Consider the following 19986-nt stretch of genomic DNA (forward strand, 5'->3'; position numbering starts at 1 on the left):
TACACATCCTGTTATCCTCAGTATCTCCATCCTATAACATCACCCAACACTACATCACACTAATTACATCATTACCAATCTGACACAGGTACCTGATCTATATACACATCCTGTTATCCTAAGTATCTCCATCCTATAACACCACCCAACATTACATCACACTAATTACATCATTACCAATCTGACACAGGTACCTGATCTATATACACATCCTGTTATCCTCAGTATCTCCATCCTATAACATCACCCAACATTACATCACACTAATTACATCATTACCAATCTGACACAGGTACCTGATCTATATACACATCCTGTTATCCTCAGTATCTCCATCCTATAACACCACCCAACACTACATCACACTAATTACATCATTACCAATCTGACACAGGTACCTGATCTATATACACATCCTGTTATCCTCAGTATCTCCATCCTATAACATCACCCAACACTACATCACACTAATTACATCATTACCAATCTGACACAGGTACCTGATCTATATACACATCCTGTTATCCTCAGTATCTCATCCTATAACATCACCCAACACTACATCACACTAATTACATCATTACCAATCCGACACAGGTACCTGATCTATATACACATCCTGTTATCCTCAGTATCTCCATCCTATAACATCACCCAACACTACATCACACTAATTACATCATTACCAATCTGACACAGGTACCTGAGCTATATACACATCCTGTTATCCTCAGTATCTCCATCCTATAACACCACCCAACACTACATCACTCTAATTACATCATTACCAATCCGACACAGGTACCTGATCTATATACACATCCTGTTATCCTCAGTATCTCATCCTATAACATCACCCAACACTACATCACTCTAATTACATCATTACCAATCTGACACAGGTACCTGATCTATATACACATCCTGTTATCCTCAGTATCTCCATCCTATAACATCACCCAACACTATATCACACTAATTACATCATTACCAATCCGACACAGGTACCTGATCTATATACACATCCTGTTATCCTCAGTATCTCCATCCTATAACATCACCCAACACTACATCACACTAATTACATCATTACCAATCCGACACAGGTACCTGATCTATATACACATCCTGTTATCCTCATTATCTCCATCCTATAACATCACCCAACACTACATCACACTAATTACATCATTACCAATCTGACACAGGTACCTGATCTATATACACATCCTGTTATCCTCAGTATCTCCATCCTATAACATCACCCAACACTACATCACACTAATTACATCATTACCAATCCGACACAGGTACCTGATCTATATACACATCCTGTTATCCTCAGTATCTCCATCCTATAACATCACCCAACACTACATCACACTAATTACATCATTACCAATCTGACACAGGTACCTGATCTATATACACATCCTGTTATCCTCAGTATCTCATCCTATAACATCACCCAACACTACATCACACTAATTACATCATTACCAATCTGACACAGGTACCTGATCTATATACACATCCTGTTATCCTCAGTATCTCCATCCTATAACACCACCCAACACTACATCACACTAATTACATCATTACCAATCTGACACAGGTACCTGATCTATATACACATCCTGTTATCCTCAGTATCTCCATCCTATAACATCACCCAATATTACATCACACTAATTACATCATTACCAATCTGACACAGGTACCTGAGCTATATACACATCCTGTTATCCTCAGTATCTCCATCCTATAACATCACCCAACATTACATCACACTAATTACATCATTACCAATCTGACACAGGTACCTGATCTATATACACATCCTGTTATCCTCAGTATCTCCATCCTATAACACCACCCAACACTACATCACACTAATTACATCATTACCAATCTGACACAGGTACCTGATCTATATACACATCCTGTTATCCTCAGTATCTCCATCCTATAACATCACCCAACACTACATCACACTAATTACATCATTACCAATCTGACACAGGTACCTGATCTATATACACATCCTGTTATCCTCAGTATCTCCATCCTATAACACCACCCAACACTACATCACACTAATTACATCATTACCAATCTGACACAGGTACCTGATCTATATACACATCCTGTTATCCTCAGTATCTCCATCCTATAACATCACCCAATATTACATCACACTAATTACATCATTACCAATCTGACACAGGTACCTGAGCTATATACACATCCTGTTATCCTCAGTATCTCCATCCTATAACACCACCCAACACTACATCACACTAATTACATCATTACCAATCTGACACAGGTACCTGAGCTATATACACATCCTGTTATCCTCAGTATCTCCATCCTATAACATCACCCAACATTACATCACACTAATTACATCATTACCAATCTGACACAGGTACCTGAGCTATATACACATCCTGTTATCCTCAGTATCTCCATCCTATAACACCACCCAACACTACATCACACTAATTACATCATTACCAATCTGACACAGGTACCTGAGCTATATACACATTCATGCTATCATCATCATATAACATCCCCAACACTCCCACACTTTACTGTTCTGATACAAGTTTATATCATATTATTTAGCTGCTGGATCCCATGCCAGTCACAAGGGTTGCTATGACTATAATTTATTATATTATTGATATATTTGCACTGGGTTTTCATCTGGAAATGTTGAAAACTATTATACTATACTGTATGATTTACTAATAATGTCCAGTATATAAGACATATATAGTAATTGGCAGTAATTGTAACTTCTGTTCAGTAATCCTCCACAGATGACTTTGCGACTTACTAAATGAACCTGTCTTTATTTATGAATCTATACAGCACTATGTAATGAAGGTGTCAGTATGAATGTTCCACATTCTTCTGATAATGAAACATTACAGATTGGTAACTGTATAGGACAATACAAAGAGCTGGATGAATGGAGAGCACCGCCGTGCAGTCAGACCTAATTATACCACCCTGCTTAATATCATGTACTAGTTCTTTCATTTACATCTTAAATAAATGTCAAGCGGCTAATGCTAATCCAATACAGGCAGACGGGGGCAGGTGAACGGTGAGATGGGAAATGTCACAACTGGTTCATACAACAGTTACTTCTTGTGGGTGTGGGGTGTACAGCTATGGGATGTACTAATGTATAATAGGGGGTTACTTGCTCGTTATAGAACAGGACTGTCATTGTAGGTCATTTGCCGTTATTTACCATTTGTATTATATGTGAGCAGTATATTTACTTTACATTTAAAGGAGCACAACAACTAAAATACAAGCAGCACCATAGTAAGAGCCAGAAATATACAGTATATGTAATGCTGGGCACAGAGCGATATCAGCAACTTGGTTCATTATCGCCACATAGATGACCCCAAAATCACTGTCTGCTGTAGCTTCAAACAGCCAAAGCAAAGGTGGTTCTGTGCGCTGTAATCTGCGGAGGAGCAGCTGGGCGGAGCTAAGTGTGAGATTGTTACACTAGTGCCCCCTAGTGTGGCGGAAGAGAAAGATTGTAAATGTAATGCTCCGAATATAATTACTGAAATGAGATAAATGTGGGGGGCTCCTTCTGCCTCTGTGGATGTGGGGGGCTCCTTCTGCCTCTGTGGATGTGATTTTTTGCACCTGAACAGGTCTCATCCTCTACTCATGGGTCCTGTTTTGCACCTTCCATTTACACTTCTGGGAGACTTCAACCAATACAATAAAATCCTGCGCACACTCAAAGGTGTCACATGTAATATAGACAGTCCCCATGTGCTCACACGTACGTGTGTGTGTGTGTGTGTGTGTGTGTGTGTGTGTGTGTTAGGGACTTTAGACAGTGAGCTCCAATGGGGCAGGAACTGATGTGAGTGAGTTCTCTGTACAGCGCTGCGGGATTAGTGGCGCTATATATATAGATGAGGATTAGGCTATATTAGGGAAAGCAAGTTAGTTATGAAAATAGTGTTAATGTCTCCCAAACTAATCATCTCTGGGACGCTATTATTCTCTGCTCTGAGCCGCCCAGTTACTAGCTCACACAGCTTCTATGTACGCTCTGTTCATGTGACTGCAGTCACCAATTACTACGGTGTGGCTCACTTCCAATGGAGCATCCTGATTGGCCCTCATTAGTTTAAATGGCAGGGAGGGCTTGGCCTTCCTGCGGGTTTTAGCATTCTTGACCTGCACGATTCACGAAGCTTGTTGTGCTGCTAAACCTCAGATTCTGACGGGCTGCTGCTATCTAACCCTGCTTGTCCCTGGATTCTTCTTGTCTGCTGCCCAACCCTTGGCTTTGTTTTTGGACCCTTCTTGCTCACTGCCAGTCCTGACCTTGGAATCCGTTTGCTGCCTGGCATCAACTATCTGCATCGGACTGTAAACCACCTGGTGTACTATTGTCCCGGTCTACAGACATCAGCGCTACCTGGTTCCTGAGATAAACTTTTACTACTCTCCAGTACAATTCTTGGGGACATTCCAGTATTTGTGAGATTATCTCTCTCTACTGGAAAAGCGGCTGCTATAGGGGAAGACCTGTCTCACGTCCTGCTCTAAAAATGTATCCAGGTTACCAGTGGGAGCCATAATAGTTGTGCCATATAGCAAACAAAGTGTTGCTGTGTGTCACTGTGCAGCAGTATTCAAGACTTTGGATCATTCAAAGTTCATCATTTATTCTTTATGTTAAACATTTATCACATAATACTTGTTTGTGAAGACCGGTGTATAAATTAGTATCCTCTGAGATAATGGAATAATGTGTCAATGATGAAAACATTACCCTTAAAGATGTATCCCTCTAAGAAATCAATATAACCAATTCATGCTTCATATGTACTTGTGCAGAAAATTGTACCAGGTTTAATGGAATTAATGGCATATCTATGAGAAGTTCCCAGAAGGAAGTTATCATCAACATTGTTGTTTTGTATGGTGCCACAGATTCTGTAGTCCCTAACATCACTGACATAAATAATAACAACACTCAGCGGTACCAGTCTCTGGGCTAGCTGGCTGACTAATGCAGACTGGAACTGAAAGCTCAGGATTAGGCATCCAGTTCCACATAGTGGAAAAAAATTAATAAAAATATCTAAAAAATATTTAAAAAACAATTAACTTTGGAAAACAGCTTAATTTAAATAATAATGCATATTTTACTTTCATTATCTTCTGCTATTACCATCATGAGATGGTGATAATGAAAGGAGGATTGTGAAGGTACATGTACGGTCACGGTCCTTCTTACATAGGCCGGCGGATCTCTTCGCTGACACCCTTTGATAGGGAGAAGCCCTATGTCCTATTTCTGTTCTCACCAGAGATAAGGCTTTTCCATATTGAATAAATAGGCCCTTTAGCGTGAGAGCAATTCTAGTGAAAGGTTCGGTATATTCAGTTACGTCGTACTAAAGGCACTGGCAGCCTATAGCCACTAATGGTGTTCATGGGTACAAACATTAGGAACCATGAACTGTAGTTTCATCTGTATATTCATCACAAAGTCACAGTGATAAGCATATTGTCACTGTGCTGATAATCACTTGGCTGCGGTTACTATCAGAGACATACTAAGATCACCAAGCCGCTTAGTCCTGAGAAGACGGGTCATGAAGGATGAATGTAAAGACGATTGGTTGGAGAATGTAGACACGTGAGGGATGAAGCCAAACTCGATAAACAGGGAAATAAAACAAGACTCTTGAAGCAGAGAAAAGAAGTGAAATCTTTGCTCAGCATAGATTGGTAGACATGAGGTCCTTATAAAGGCTGCGTACAGCTGAGGTGTCTTAGTCCTAACTGCTTTGACCATTAGCAGAAATGCTGATTGCAGTAAGTGAAAAGGAATGTGCAGTTGTCAGTTTGGTGCTGCACTGCCACCTGTCGTCTATAGCTGGTATGGCGGTAGGTCTGTTCATATAGTTGTATCACTGATAAAGTCAGAGCAATGAGCATATTCCATCCGCACTGTTGTGTCGCTACAGATCTTAACTTGCCTGAAGCTACAGATTAACCACCTAGAAGATGTCTCATTATAATGCCAGAAATTACTGTCCTTCAACAAGTTTCATTACAGATAAAGCCGGCAACATGTAGCACTCCAGCTGTGGAGGGACCACACATCCCTGCATCTGGCTGGTAGGACGTGCTGGTGCTTGTAGTCCCATAAGATGCCTCAACAGCCATATTTCTGAGTAACAGAGATTACTGTGTATACATTATTGCATGCAATGACCCTCTAGCTGCCTAGAGAGCATCCTCTATTGTTGTTTGTGTTTATTTTATGAAATAAACAGCGAGTACGGACATGTGCGTGTCAATCCGGTACGTTCTGAGTGTAAGATTAGCCATGGGCGCTAATGAGGACCAGTCATTATATTAACCATGCTTCTCACTTCCTTATCATCAAAGGGTTTCTGCATCATTAGCCATCTCCTGGTTTTTACTGCCTCATTAACCTGTTATAATTAATAATACCCATAGGTACACATATAAACAGATAAAAAGACTCACAACTCACCAAAATTCTTGACGTATTATCATTCCCCATGTACAGAAGGTCACATTATCTAATTATATTGCTCTTTTTCATTTCCGGACCCAGTTACATCCAGGTTAACATTGCCGTATTATTCCCAGACACTGACTGAACTTACGTCCTGCAAGGAAGAAATAAACAGAAATCCTGTTACAATCCCTTGTTTTACAGAAGACTCCTAAATATTGTACATGTGTCATTACACAGCATTAAACCCACAGATCACGCTGGTTTCACACAGACAGTTTTATTCCAAGTAACTGAATTCAAAGCGATGAAAGGGGAAGACGTGAATTACACAATCTAATTATAGTTCTGAGACTGACCAGGACAGGTGACAATGTTATCGGGGCCGGGGGAATCTTTTACAAGAGACATGATGATAGACTAGAATCTCAAAAAAAATCTTAGAAGTATTAGTTATATATAAAAGTGATATTCGCTTTAAAACTGATTAACAATTAACTTGTCTTTTCATCATTATCATCATCATTTATATAGCGCCAACCTATTCCGTAGCACTTTACAATTAGGGAAAAACACAGTAAACTAATAAACAAACTGGGTAAAACAGACATAGAGGTGAGCAGGCCGCTGCTCTCGAGCTTACAATCTATGGGACAATGGGAGTTTGACACATGAGGCTAAGTCTACATTTTGCATTTCGGCCCAGCCAGACTGCAAAGGTAAAAGTGACTCATAAGCTAAATGATCCTGTCACACAACAATGATGGTCAGGGGGTAGCTGTCTTGTATTGTGTAACGGGTGGTAATAGGGTAATGTAGTGAGGTTAAGGAATATTATAAGCTTGTCTGAAGAGGTGGGTTTTCAGAGAACGCTTGAAAGTTTGTAGACCAGAAGAGAGTCATATTGTGCGAGGGAGAGAATGCCATAGAGTGGGTGCAGCCCGAAAAAAGTCCTGTGACCGGGAATGGGAGGATGTAATGAGGGTGGATGAGAGACGCAGATCTTGTGCAGAACGGAGTTGCCGAGTTGGGAGATATTTTGAGACAAGAGAGGAGATGTATGTTGTTACAGCTTTGTTGATGGTCTTGTAGGTTAGTAAAATTATTTTATATTGGATTCGGTAGAAAACAGGCAACCAGTGTAGAGACATACAGAGTGATTCAGCAGAGGAATAGCGATTTGCAAGAAAAATCAATCTTGCCGCTGCGTGCAGAATAGATTGTAGGGGTTTGAGTCTGTTTTGGGGAAGACCAGTAAGGAGGGAATTGCAATAGTCAATGCGGGAGATGATAAGTGCATGAATTAAGGTTTTTGCAGTGTCTTGTGTGAGATATGTGCGAATTCTGGAAATGTTCTTTAGATGTATATAACATAATATAGAGTCAATGTGGGGAACAAAGGATAGGTGTGAGTCAAGGATTACACCTAGGCAGCGACCTTGTGGGGTGGGATTTATGGTCATGTTATCAACAAGAGATAGAAATGTCAGGTATGCTCTTGTTGGTGGGTGGGAATATTATTAACTCTGTTTTAGAAAGATTAAGTTTGTGTTGGGGAGAGGACATCCAAGATGAAATGGCAGAAAGACAGTCAGTTACACGGGACAACACAGATGTTGAGAGATCAGGAGAGGATAGATAAATTTGGGTATCATCCGCATAAAGATGATACTGAAATCCAAAGGAACTTATTAAATTTCCAAGAGAAGTGGTGTAGATAGAGAACAGCGGAGGTTAACAGTAAAAGAGTGATTAGAAAAGAAGGATAACAAGATGTCTTTTCCTAAACATAAATTCTGCACTCCAATAAAAATATGTCATAGACCGTAAGTGCATGGTTGTCCGCATGTGGCCCAGCAGGAGTTTTGGTTGTGGCAAGGGGGCAGCGCTGACAAAAAAAATACTGCAAAAATAAATAAAAAAAAAAATACTTAATTTGCGGTCACATCAGCTGGCGCTCCGGCTCCCTCCCTGGTCTCCTCCTCCGTGCGGTGCTCGCAGTGAATGTCGGGGGTGACGTCATCATACCCGACATCCATTGCGTAGCGCAGCACAGAGGAGTCACCCGCGCGAACTATCAGCAGCAGTGAAAGATTATCCAGTATCTTATTGTTGTTACTCTGAATTTGGACTTTCTGCACCATGCAATTATGAACTAGCTGTGTTCTCTGTATGTATCGAATATAAATATTAAGAGATGATTGTATTTTTAATATTTTAAACCATTTTAAATGTGCAGTGCTGAGTAGGGTGAAAATATCACCCACTGTTACCCTCATCGGAGGCTGCTCCATGAGCCATTTTTCCAGCCACTCCATCTTTAAATCTCTGTAGATTTCTATTAGTCCTCCTGATGCTACCTATATCGGTGACCATTTCAAACTGGTCAATGAAAAAAATGATTCCTGGGTGCAGAAAGAGAGGAAAAAAGTTTTTGGCATTTAATTCCCCAAACCCAACTAAGGGACAGATGCAGGTAAGTTGAATTGTAGCTGGTAATGGGACTACTGCTTTAATCATGATTCTGCAACAGGTTTCCTAACTCTTACTAACTTCATTTCCAAGTAAGTTTAATATGTTAACTATGTTTTCTATGTTTTTTTCGATGATCAGCTATCGTTAGTGTTAGTGTATTTTATGTGCGGCCCAAACCAACTCGTCGTCTTCCAATGTGGCCCAGGGAAGCTAAAAGGTTGGACACCCCTGATCTAGTGGATCTGTAGTGATTGGCACAAGATGCTTCCAGTGAAAGGCACCCAAAATAGTACTACAGTTTAGCAGCAGTACCAGCGGGGAAACCCCAGATTGAGGGCAATGGGGTAGATCACTAGGAAGTGCAGGTACAAAATTGTTAGACAATACTGAGTTGAAAATCAGGCTTGGGGCCAGAGATGGTAAAAAAAACAAAAATAGCCAGGACCTGGGTCACTGCCGAGTGAAAAAAATGCTCCAATTAGCCACAACAGGTGGCGTAGCATAAGCCATAATAGGGTCACTAGGTTCTGTAAAGGTATCACGAAGACAGGACCCACGGGAAGGCAGGACACACTGGAAGGCGGGACCCGCGGGAAGGCAGGACACACTGGAAGGCGGGACCCGCGGGAAGGCGGGACACACTGGAAGGCGGGACACACGGGAATGCAGGACACGCAAAAGGCAGGACACACTGGAAGGCAGGTCACGTGGGAAGGCAGGACCCGCGGGAAGGCAGGTCACGTGGGAAGGCAGGACCCGCGGGAAGGCAGGACACGTGGGAAGGCAGGACCCGCGGGAAGGCAGGTCACGTGGGAAGGTAGAACATGCGGAAAGGCAGGACACACTGGAAGGCGCGAAAGCAGGACATGCGGGAAGGCAGGACAGGCGGGAAGACCGGACTTGTGGGAAGGCAGGATCAGAAAACATAAAGAGGCACATGGGCATTTGTGTCTGAGATCATTGTGTTTTTAACATGCACATGTGAGTATAGTGTTGACATGGTACAGAGCTGTCACATGTTTAGGTGAGACACACTCTCTTGTGCTGAAAAGTGCGACTCTCACGCTGTGTCAGACAAGTTACAGCCACCATCTTTCTGCTGATAAACCCCGCCCTCTATGTGTCTGTCCTTTACACCCATGTTAGTGACGGCACAAGGACAGTCACCCATGGTTTCACTCCCTTTCCTTACTATTACAGGAACATTTGTCCTATCATCCCTTAGCACGAGACCAGGCCTCACGTCATCTCATGCAAAACATTCCCCAGCTCCCCACTGAGTGAGACTGCACTGTCGTCTATCAATTCAGTTTAAAATGGCATAATAGTCAAATGGGGCCTCTATCAGCTAGTGAGGTTCCTTCTAGGCCTCTACTGTGACATTAACCACCGCTGAGGCCCAGTGTCTGTGAAATGTAGAGGGAAGCAAAAGATGGCTGCTGAAATACTGGAACTGGCTGAGCATCAAACTGCTAGAGACAAGAGGTGTGTAGGGAAAGTGACACGCAAAGGCATGGAACGAAGGTGGCACATGACTGACATACAGTGGATATACAAAGTCTTCACACCCTGAATGACATCGCAGGTGTTTGTGAGGTCCAGCCTGAAATCATGTCAGACCTTTCTCCACCTGTAATGGGGCCTCACAGCAACACAATGCAAGTTGAAAACAAATAGACAAAGGAGAAAGAAGTGAAAATAAAAAAACCTACAATACGCTGGTTGTATAAACAGACAAATAAATAGGTGAACACAGAAGAAACCATTCGGTGTAACACACAGTACACGCAACATATGTTCATTTATATGTTGTCAGAGCCATACCTGAGCATGTTTTAAGTTTGGGGAAAAATGGGTTAAAAAAGGGGCCACATCACTCTGTGGGTGTGGTGTGTCCCCCAGGGGCGCTCTGAGGTACTAGGCCACCCTGACCCCTCTATCTTCTCCTAGATACACCCCTGCGTAGCAGCCTTGTGACAAGTGTGTGTGGTACCCGCTAACTCCTGACACCCTGAGTAGCGGGATATCAGGACAGTTCCTAGAATCTGGACCGCTGCTCTGATATTGTGTAATGTGTGGTCCAGGGAACCAGGGGATTCAGCTGAGTAACAATAGGGTTGCTGTACTGCGCCGCCTCTCACCTCTTGTCCCTCCTTTTCCAGGGCCAGTCTGCAGGTTACACTGATGCGGTCTCCGCGGACCCTGGAGCACTACAACCCCCATCATTTCCTGATTACTCTATAGGACATTTTTTTAATTGTAAATACTCTTCATTATATATTACACCCTAAGGCCCAGAGGACATGAACAGATGGTCACAATTGGGGTAAAGAGGAACATCAGGGATTACATAATGTAATAAGTCACCCAGGACACTGAGGGCCATCTCAGGGACAAAACTTTAAAACCAGGAAAATAGGGAGAGGAGACAACTATGATTTAGAGTGTAAGCTCTTGTGACACCTCCTCCCCCTGTTATCTGGGAGGACACAGGTGATATCCCCATCTATAATGATAACTGTCCCCATGTTCTGCAGCTACAGCAGCCGCCATGACAGTCACGTGACGCGGCCCGCCCATGACGTCACCTGCTTCAGTCTCTATGGCGACCAAGAGAGCCGCGAGCGCGGTGCTGCGCGCTGATTGGTCGATGTGAGTGGGCGTGGCCGGCCATTGCCGCCTCTCTCGCGAGATCTCCGCGCTGCTGGGTGACGTGACGGGAGGAGACGCAAACACCGGGATGGCGGAGACCGACCCGAAAACCGTGCAGGACCTGACCGAGGTGGTGAGTGCGGGGCCGGGGGCGGACTGGTCGGTCTACCTGTTACCCAGGGGCCACGGAGCTGGTGTGTATCCCCCTTCACCTGTAGTCTCCTCAGTCTGGGGGGTTCTCAGGGGCCCCATAGATTGTGCCCCCCCTTCACCTGTAGTCTCCTCAGTCTGGGGCTCCCAGGGGCCCCATGCCTTCACCTGTAGTCTCCTCAGTCTGGGGGGTTCTCAGGGGCCCCATGCCTTCACCTGTAGTCTCCTCAGTCTGGGGGGTTCTCAGGGGCCCCATGCCTTCACCTGTAGTCTCCTCAGTCTGGGGGGTTCTCAGGGGCCCCATGCCTTCACCTGTAGTCTCCTTAGTCTGGGGGGTTCTCAGGGGCCCCATAGATTGTGCCCCCCCTTCACCTGTAGTCTCCTCAGTCTGGGGCTCCCAGGGGCCCCATGCCTTCACCTGTAGTCTCCTCAGTCTGGGGGGTTCTCAGGGGCCCCATGCCTTCACCTGTAGTCTCCTCAGTCTGGGGCTCCCAGGGGCCCCATGCCTTCACCTGTAGTCTCCTCAGTCTGGGGGGTTCTCAGGGGCCCCATGCCTACACCTGTAGTCTCCTCAGTTTGGGGGGTTCTCAGGGGCCCCATAGATTGTGCCCCCCCCCTTCACCTGTAGTCTCCTCAGTCTGGGGCTCCCAGGGGCCCCATAGATTGTGTTTCCCCTTCACCTGTAGTCTCCTCAGTCTGGGGGTTCTCAGGGGCCACACAGCTTATTCACTACATTGGGGACCCCAATCTCCTGACCTCCAGTCTCACATGGGGTATCAGAGGGACCTATCTGTTTCCAGTAAGGACAGCCTGGGGGTGTCCCAGGGTAGGCCCTGAGGCCATAGTGTGGCCCCCACACCTCCAGTGTCCCCAAACAGGACAAGTAGGGGAGGTCACTGTACTGGAGCTCTGTCTATTGTCAGCCATGACATCCTGAGTGTACGCCGTCAGAGGCTCCAGTAACTGTGCAGGTATGGTTAGTCCATCTCCATGTCTGGATATGAGGCTCCGGTGTTTAGGTAAAACCCTGATTTGATTCCTTAATCAAATCGTTCCCTTCCACACAGAACTGAGAGAGCTGATCTTGCAATAAGTTCTTACACCCGTGGTACAAAGGTTGTTGTACACACAGTATTCTAGATGAATGATACATATACCAACTTCCATTTAGACCCAAACCCACTTACTACAAGTCTAGTGATGTATGTACCGCTGAATAACCATCACACGTAGAATGGAGTCATGTATAACAAAGCGCATGCTTCAGCTAGTCTGCAGTTAACGTGTATTTTTTTTTCCCCCTGTACAGGTCCAGAATTTGCTTCAACAAATGCAGGACAAGTTCCAGATTATGTCCGATCAGATCATCGGGAGAAATATCCTTGTATGTTATTAGGAAATGTTGATTTAAAACATTTAGCGCTCTATGCCCTTTGTAATTGTAACAACGAAACCCAACAGTGTAAATGTTCAAAAGTGAAGAGCGAATATAAAACGTGTTGTTCAGTGTTACCGGACACTCCACTGCAGCATTGTTAAATAGGAAAGTGTGATGGAGTATATCCTTCCTGCGGCATCACAAATGTTAATGACTAAAAACCTGGAGACAGACTCCAAAAGGTTTAGCGGGTCTGTTCTGCTTATTGTAACATCACTGATCATACCTTTGTGTGGGAGTCCTTCAATGTGTTCAGTGTTTCTGTTTCCTAGGAGACTGTAAATAATTCACTGTGCTCCATATTTCCCTTCTTAATTGGGAGTAATAGGACATAGATATGTATAAAGTCTGTGACACCCACACTAGTACCATTGTTTGTGTCCCCTACAACTACCAATCTGTAGGTGTTCTGACAGCACTACTATGGGTATGAGGCTGCTATACTCATCTGACAGATCCTGTGCTTCTGTCACAAGAGTATATTAATATATTGTATAAATTATAACCCCTTGGTGGTAAACTGTATACTGCATTGTTGAACCTGTAATCTTTAACTGACCTCACTCGATGACATGAGTACTCGCATCGACGACCTGGAGAAAAATATTGCTGATCTTATGACGCAGGCGGGAGTGGAGGAAGAGGAAGGAGGAAACAAGGTTTGTTACTATGGTAGATAGAGATTCATATGACCAACCTGGTGCTTATAGTAATATAAGATCTCCCCCCCCCCCCCCACACACACCCCTCAAAAAACCAACAGTAATAAAAACAGATATTCAACAGCGCTGAATTACTTATTTCTAGCAACTAATAAAAAAGTAATTTTAAATATCAAGAAAGAAACTGGATGGGTCTGTTATCTTACAAATATATATTAATATGAAAAAAAAACTACATAAAATATTAATGGTGTTACATTTCCCCATAGTTATAAGCAGTTAGAAAATGAACAAATAGATGGATACATTTAGATCTAATATTATAGATCATCTTGTGACAGTGAAACAATGCAGGGCTGTAAGTTTAGGAATATTTTAGGTTCATTTGGTTAAAATTGAGGGCGGCATTTGTCTTTCTCGCCCCAAGCGCTAGTATTCTAAGTTACTGCTCTGAAATAATGTATCTACTTGGCCAACAGTACAACAGAATATTACCTATTGCTGGGGATAGGAAACTTCCTGCATGATATCAGAGTCTCTGAAACCATTGCTGACCCTGAACCATATATCCATATATCACACGTCCATATAGCGGAGAGCTGATATCTGCTGCTGTCCATATATCACACTTCCATATAGCGGAGAGCTGATATCTGCTGCTGTCCATATATCACACTTCCATATAGCGGAGAGCTGGTATCTGCTGCTGTCCATATATCACACTTCCATATAGCGGAGAGCTGGTATCTGCTGCTGTCCGTATATCACACGTCCGTATAGCGGAGAGCTGATATCTGCTGCTGTCCGTATATCACACGTCCGTATAGCGGAGAGCTGCAGGTGAATGTCAGGCTGGGGCTGTCTGGTTAGACACAGTGTGGCGGTATTGGTGCGGCTGCAGCCAGGACTGTTGGTATTATGCTCCGTCTGCTCCTGTGTTCTTGTAACCATGGGAGATACCAGCTAAACCCCTTCTAGTGAGATCCACTAAATGTGTCTCATTGTGGGACTGGTGACTTCCTCAGCAGTGCATTCTGGGAGGGTATAATGTCGCCATACTTAGCCAATCAGTATATAGCAGACTAACTGGTAAATGTGCTGATACATGTCAGACAATGAGAGCCCACAGAGGAAGCTGTCTATTAAGTGATAAAATTGTTACATAATTCCTAGAGAATACATTCTGTCCATAGATCTAGTTTAGCTGCGATACTGTAACTAGCAATCAGTCCAAAGCTTCATCTAGACCAGTGTTTGCTAACCTGTGACACTCCAGGTGTTGTCAAACTACAAGTCCCAGCATGCTTTGCCAATATATAGCAGCTTATTGCTGGAAGGACTTGTAGTTTCACAACACCTGGAGTGCCACAGGTTAGCCAACACTGATCTAGACCTCTCTGTAGGGTTGTTAGAAGTTTGCACTTTGACATTATTTTCTAAACTTGTTTCCCCCTCAGTGCAGGTGGAACGTATTCAGTTGATAAGCTGTATATTTGTTTGGGATCTCTGTTACTATAAAACAAAATGTCTGAATGTTTTTATTCATTTGGACTGATAATAGTTCTTCTGTTTCAAAAGCTGTAGAATTGTGACCTATATAATGACATATTGTAGGACACAAACCTTCCACGTCTCCCAAATGATATCGCTGGTAATCAAGGCTTTCCGTAGTAACATTATTACTAGTATAGAATCGTATGAGACAAGGAGATCTTCCACATGTAACTCCATATATTATCCTCCAAGGAGGCAGAATGTTCCTATAGGACAGTGTATAAAGGTAATAATAATATATAACATTACATTCTTGGTTTCCTATAAGTGACAAACTTTTGTCCTTAATGACAGTGTCTTGTTACACACTGTAGTAAGTTTTCTTTTGATATTTAAAGTTACACATTTTTATCGGTTGTTACTAATTATCCAGTGATGTGGAATATCTGTTACTGTAGCAGCAACTCAATGGGTGAAATAATGGTGAATATTTCTATACATGTCAATGGATAACTGTTCAGCTCGCTCCATCTTTGTGGCCCCCGATCTTCACTAAGCCCCTTGTAATGTTTATAAACAGTTGAAAATTTGCTCTGGGAGGCAGAGAATGGATCATATTTTACGTTGTCCATTTAAAGAGCCCTTAGACCTAAAATACAAACTGCTTTATTAAAAGAGCTGATAACATTTATAGTTCTATATGCAACAAGAATGTTCTAAGATCTGGACCCGCTTTGATGATGGAGCCGGTCTGTTTTCCTGAGCAGACCAGACGTCCTCTCTATCTCCAGCAATGAGCCTCTTTCAGCTTAATATGGCTAATAAGCATTGTGGAAGTTACACGCACATTCAAACCTCTTACCCCTGTGTAGTTTTTGTTTTTGGGGCTTTTTTTTCCCCCCAAAAGGTTTAAACATAAAGAACCTAAGGGGCGGATTCAGTTGTCCACGATGTTCATAGAAGATTGCGGATGTGTCATTTTACCATTACTGTGGTAAAAAGTAACAAATTTTTGCTAACGCCTCTAGTGCGTGAGCAAAACTGAGTGTTACTTCTGTGTAACTAAAAAATAAAACAAATCACGAGGTGTCTTGCGGCCGTAGCTGAGGCACCTCACAGATATTTTGAGAATTGAATTCCCCCCTAAGGGTCTGATGTGTAAGCATAACCCGTATCTGATCTGTGAGCATTGGCGTGTGGAACATAATTTGTTTCAAACACGGCAGCTCAAAACTCTAACCGCGATTGTGTTGTAGCAGAGGGGACAGGTGTAGACCGAGGACTCTGTCCATCCCACCACAGATTGCAGGACAGGTAGTAGGGTCTAGAGTGTATATAGCAAACTGTTACTGCTATCAGTAAGGGTGGCAATTGCAGATCAGACCCAGGTCTTGCATGTGTGTATCTCTTAAATAAAAGTAGTTACTTACACATTTATTAATGGTTTGATATCATGTGTGATCAATTGTTCGGCTAGTACTTTTTTTTAACATCTTCACACGTGTGTTTGCTCTGTGTTCATGTCATGGTGACCAGAATGAGCAGATGGAATACGTGGATTGTGGCAATCTCAGGACTGTGCGGTGTACAGATTCCACAAATAGTTCTTAGCCGTTGTCATGGTGTGTTACGTGGTTCCATTCCTTTAACATCAGGACCGGTGTTTGCTACGAATAATACGGAGGGAGAAGCATCTACAGGCACCTATGTAATCTGTGACGTTCTGCACTTCCTGATTGTGTTTTGTCTTCGTTAGCAGGCTGCCAAATAGTGACCAACGGCGATCGGCAGATTTTATACCAACGTACAGGAGAACCGAATAATCACCTTCCAGTGTAAAATGACTGCAACACATTTTTGTAATAAGATTGTGATAGTTTCCTTTCCTGACTGTATTGTATATTTAGATTGTTTTGTATTATATGACTACTTGTGACTTCACTTTTGTTTTTCACATCTGCGGAAAAATAAATGGAAAAAAATTAAACTTGGATTTTTTTTGATCTCTAGGAAGAGTTAAATAAACAAGTAGGATACGTCTATCTACCTCATAATATGTCAGCCTATGAGGAGATACCACCACTCGGAATCATGTACAGGATCCCGCCTTTGGGTATGGGAGGGGGGATTACCTGTTTTGTGCGCAGGCAGCCGATTTGGGGGCTGATCCAGTATTCTAACCCTTATCAATTCTCCAGGAACTAGTGACCTCACCAAAGTGTTCTATATAGAGACTGTTAGGAACTCCCAAGTCAGTACAGTGAAACTCGGGAACTACTCAGAAGGCCAGGTGTTCGCTGGAGCCCCTAGTGGTGGGGACAGACTGGGCTGCGGGCCGACCGAGGGTCGAGTAGCGTATACTGACTTAAAGGAGTTTCCCAGAAGTGGAGTGATTGGTGGACTGTAGTATAAGAGAAATCCAAGGTCCAAAGGTCACAGGCACAGAAGCAATATCCAAGGGCAAGCAAAAGGGTCAAACTCACAGGCAGAGAAGCGAAATCCGAATTCCAGGCAAAAGGTCAGGGTCAGAAGAGAAGGGTCAAAGGTCCAATAACAAGCAGGGGTCAAACACGGGTGGTCAAATCTAAGGTAACAGGAACCTAAATGGATAGCACAAGCAGACAGCAGGACTGAGGACAGAACACTATAACCGGCAATGAGGCAGCAGACCTCACTGCCTTAAATACATAGTTGGCCCAATCAAAACTTACATGCACCCCTGCAGACTAACGAGAACATAGCACCAGACCAATCAGGGCTAATCCCTGATAGGTGCACCCAGATGCAGGCTAATGCCTGTAACTATTCCCCTAATTAGCCCACAGGCTGTGTCCACTTTTGCGCATGCGCCCGGCTTCCAACAGCGCCGGGACGCAGCGCTATGTAACAGGCGTCCGGCCGTTGCCTTGGCAACGGCCAGGTAGGAAGGGGAAGTGACGTCCCGGTCGTCATGGTGACGGCCGGGACACTGGAGCAGGTAGGAAGCGAGCCGCGGCGGCTGTGAGTACCGCCGCGGCTCGTGACAGAGACCAGCACATCCTGGATATTGGTGAGGTGAGGTGATATTGTGCAGCTGCACTGAAGCACATCGGTGCTGGGATACTGGACAGCAGGAAGACAATGCACTGTGCTCTGCTAAAGTTGCTGGAGGGTACATACAACCCAATTACCTTGGTCAATAGTTCTTCCCCAACGAAACTTGGGGAATCCTAAGTAGCATCGTATGTGTATCTGTACACGGTGTTTTCAGCAAAACACCTTTCATCATCATTAGCTATTTATATAGCGCTACTAATTCCATAGCGCTGTACAGAGAACTCACACCAGTCCCTGCCCCATAGGAGCTTACAATCTAAATCCCCTAACATACACACACACACAGACTAGGGTCAATTTGATAGCAGCCAATTAACCTACCAGTGTTTTTGGACTATGGGAGGAAGCCGGAGCACCCGGAGGAAACCCACACAAACAGGGAGAACATACAAACTCCACACAGATAAGGCCATGGTCAGGAATCGAACTCATGACCCCAGTACTGTGAGACAGGAAGTGCTAACCACTGAGCCATCGTGCTGCCCATCTTTGTCTAGGACCTGTGCCTGTGCACACAATTAGCTGTGCGCAGCCTCACAACAATGTAGAGTCAGGGTAATCTTCAGGAAGTGCACTGTGCAAATGTCACATGAAAGTCCAACATCCAACCATTCACTTCAATAAATGCTTCCCTTCTTCTGAAATACTGATGGGATTACTCTTCCTTATGGCTTACATAAATGATGTGGGGATCTGTCTTACATGTGACACTTGTGTGTACCTAGAACTGAGATGCGCCAGAGACCTATACTTGGTGTTACCTGTAGAGCGCATTTGTGGGCGCACTCATCACTTGTAATACCAGCCCTGCGTTCAGTGCCCGGGGCAATAAGATGTCAGCGCCCTCTCTCGCCATCAGTCTGCCCTGGTTTCCCCTATAACAGGGAGACCACCTGGCTGTAGTGCAATCAGAGCATCTATGGAGGTGGGGGGCACAAACAAAAGCATGCGCCACCTAGAGGATACCAGCTCTGCACTGACATGCCCCAGGGCTCTTCCTGACACGTCTGAGTTGTGTCTTGGGGTAATTATCATTGGGTCCCAGACTCCATGGGAGGTAGTTTGTGGATAGGCAGAGGATACTGTAGCCAGATGTAACAAGGCTTGTTCTATCCAGCCAGCACAGCCTGCTATCATGGGAACACAGGGTGATACTGGGAAAGGAGACAGGAAGAGGTGCAGGAAGCCTGATGTGAGTGGCAGCAGGGGAAGGAGAGAGGTCTGAGAGCAGAGTATGCTGGAAAGACAGAGTGTACCTGACTACACAGAGACCACAGAGCTATAAAAGAAGCTGCTTGGTGTAGTGGGGCACTGGAGAGTCTTGTAGCCTGATTCCTGCAGAGAATCTGCTATCAATCAGCCTGAGGAAGATTACACAGCAAAGCGAGAGCCTATGTGCAGAGAGGGAGACTCCTGCTATTACCGCATTACGTGTGAGCAGAGAGGGACAGTTAGTAAGA

General features: G+C 43.9%; 2 protein-coding genes across 3 annotated transcripts in view; one reads left to right on the forward strand and one right to left on the reverse strand.

Moving 5' to 3' along the window:
- LOC142104601 (solute carrier family 66 member 2-like) overlaps window positions 1–7042 on the reverse strand; it is a 58658-nt gene extending 51616 nt beyond the window's left edge. The window contains exons 1-2 of one of the 2 annotated variants that reach the window (XM_075189372.1): window positions 6812–7042; window positions 6575–6713 (exon numbers count right to left, since the gene is read on the reverse strand). The gene's annotated coding sequence lies outside the window, so the exon portion shown is untranslated. The remainder of the gene's footprint in view (window positions 1–6574; window positions 6714–6811) is intronic. The other variant, XM_075189371.1, reaches the window with a different exon arrangement.
- Window positions 7043–11698: 4656 nt separating this feature from the next.
- Window positions 11699–17417, forward strand: HSBP1 (heat shock factor binding protein 1). Its single transcript, XM_075189375.1, has 4 exons — window positions 11699–11819; window positions 13146–13212; window positions 13839–13933; window positions 17187–17417. The coding sequence occupies exons 1-4, from the start codon at window positions 11775–11777 to the stop codon at window positions 17199–17201; spliced, it is 222 nt and encodes a 73-aa protein (XP_075045476.1). The 5' UTR covers window positions 11699–11774; the 3' UTR covers window positions 17202–17417.
- The last annotated feature ends 2569 nt before the right edge of the window (window positions 17418–19986 follow it).

The sequence above is a fragment of the Mixophyes fleayi genome, chromosome 10 (genome assembly GCF_038048845.1).
Source record: "Mixophyes fleayi isolate aMixFle1 chromosome 10, aMixFle1.hap1, whole genome shotgun sequence".
In the NCBI taxonomy this organism is placed as follows: Eukaryota; Metazoa; Chordata; class Amphibia; order Anura; family Limnodynastidae; genus Mixophyes; species Mixophyes fleayi.

Bases quoted from the DNA above. Each gene is read 5' to 3' on its own strand.
- HSBP1 (XM_075189375.1), top strand. From the start codon at position 11,775: ATGGCGGAGACCGACCCGAAAACCGTGCAGGACCTGACCGAGGTG. The intron at 11,820-13,145 runs GTGAGTGCGGGG...CCCCCTGTACAG, and splicing joins TGCAGGACCTGACCGAGGTG to GTCCAGAATTTGCTTCAACA. The intron at 13,213-13,838 runs ATATCCTTGTAT...AACTGACCTCAC, and splicing joins CGATCAGATCATCGGGAGAA to TCGATGACATGAGTACTCGC.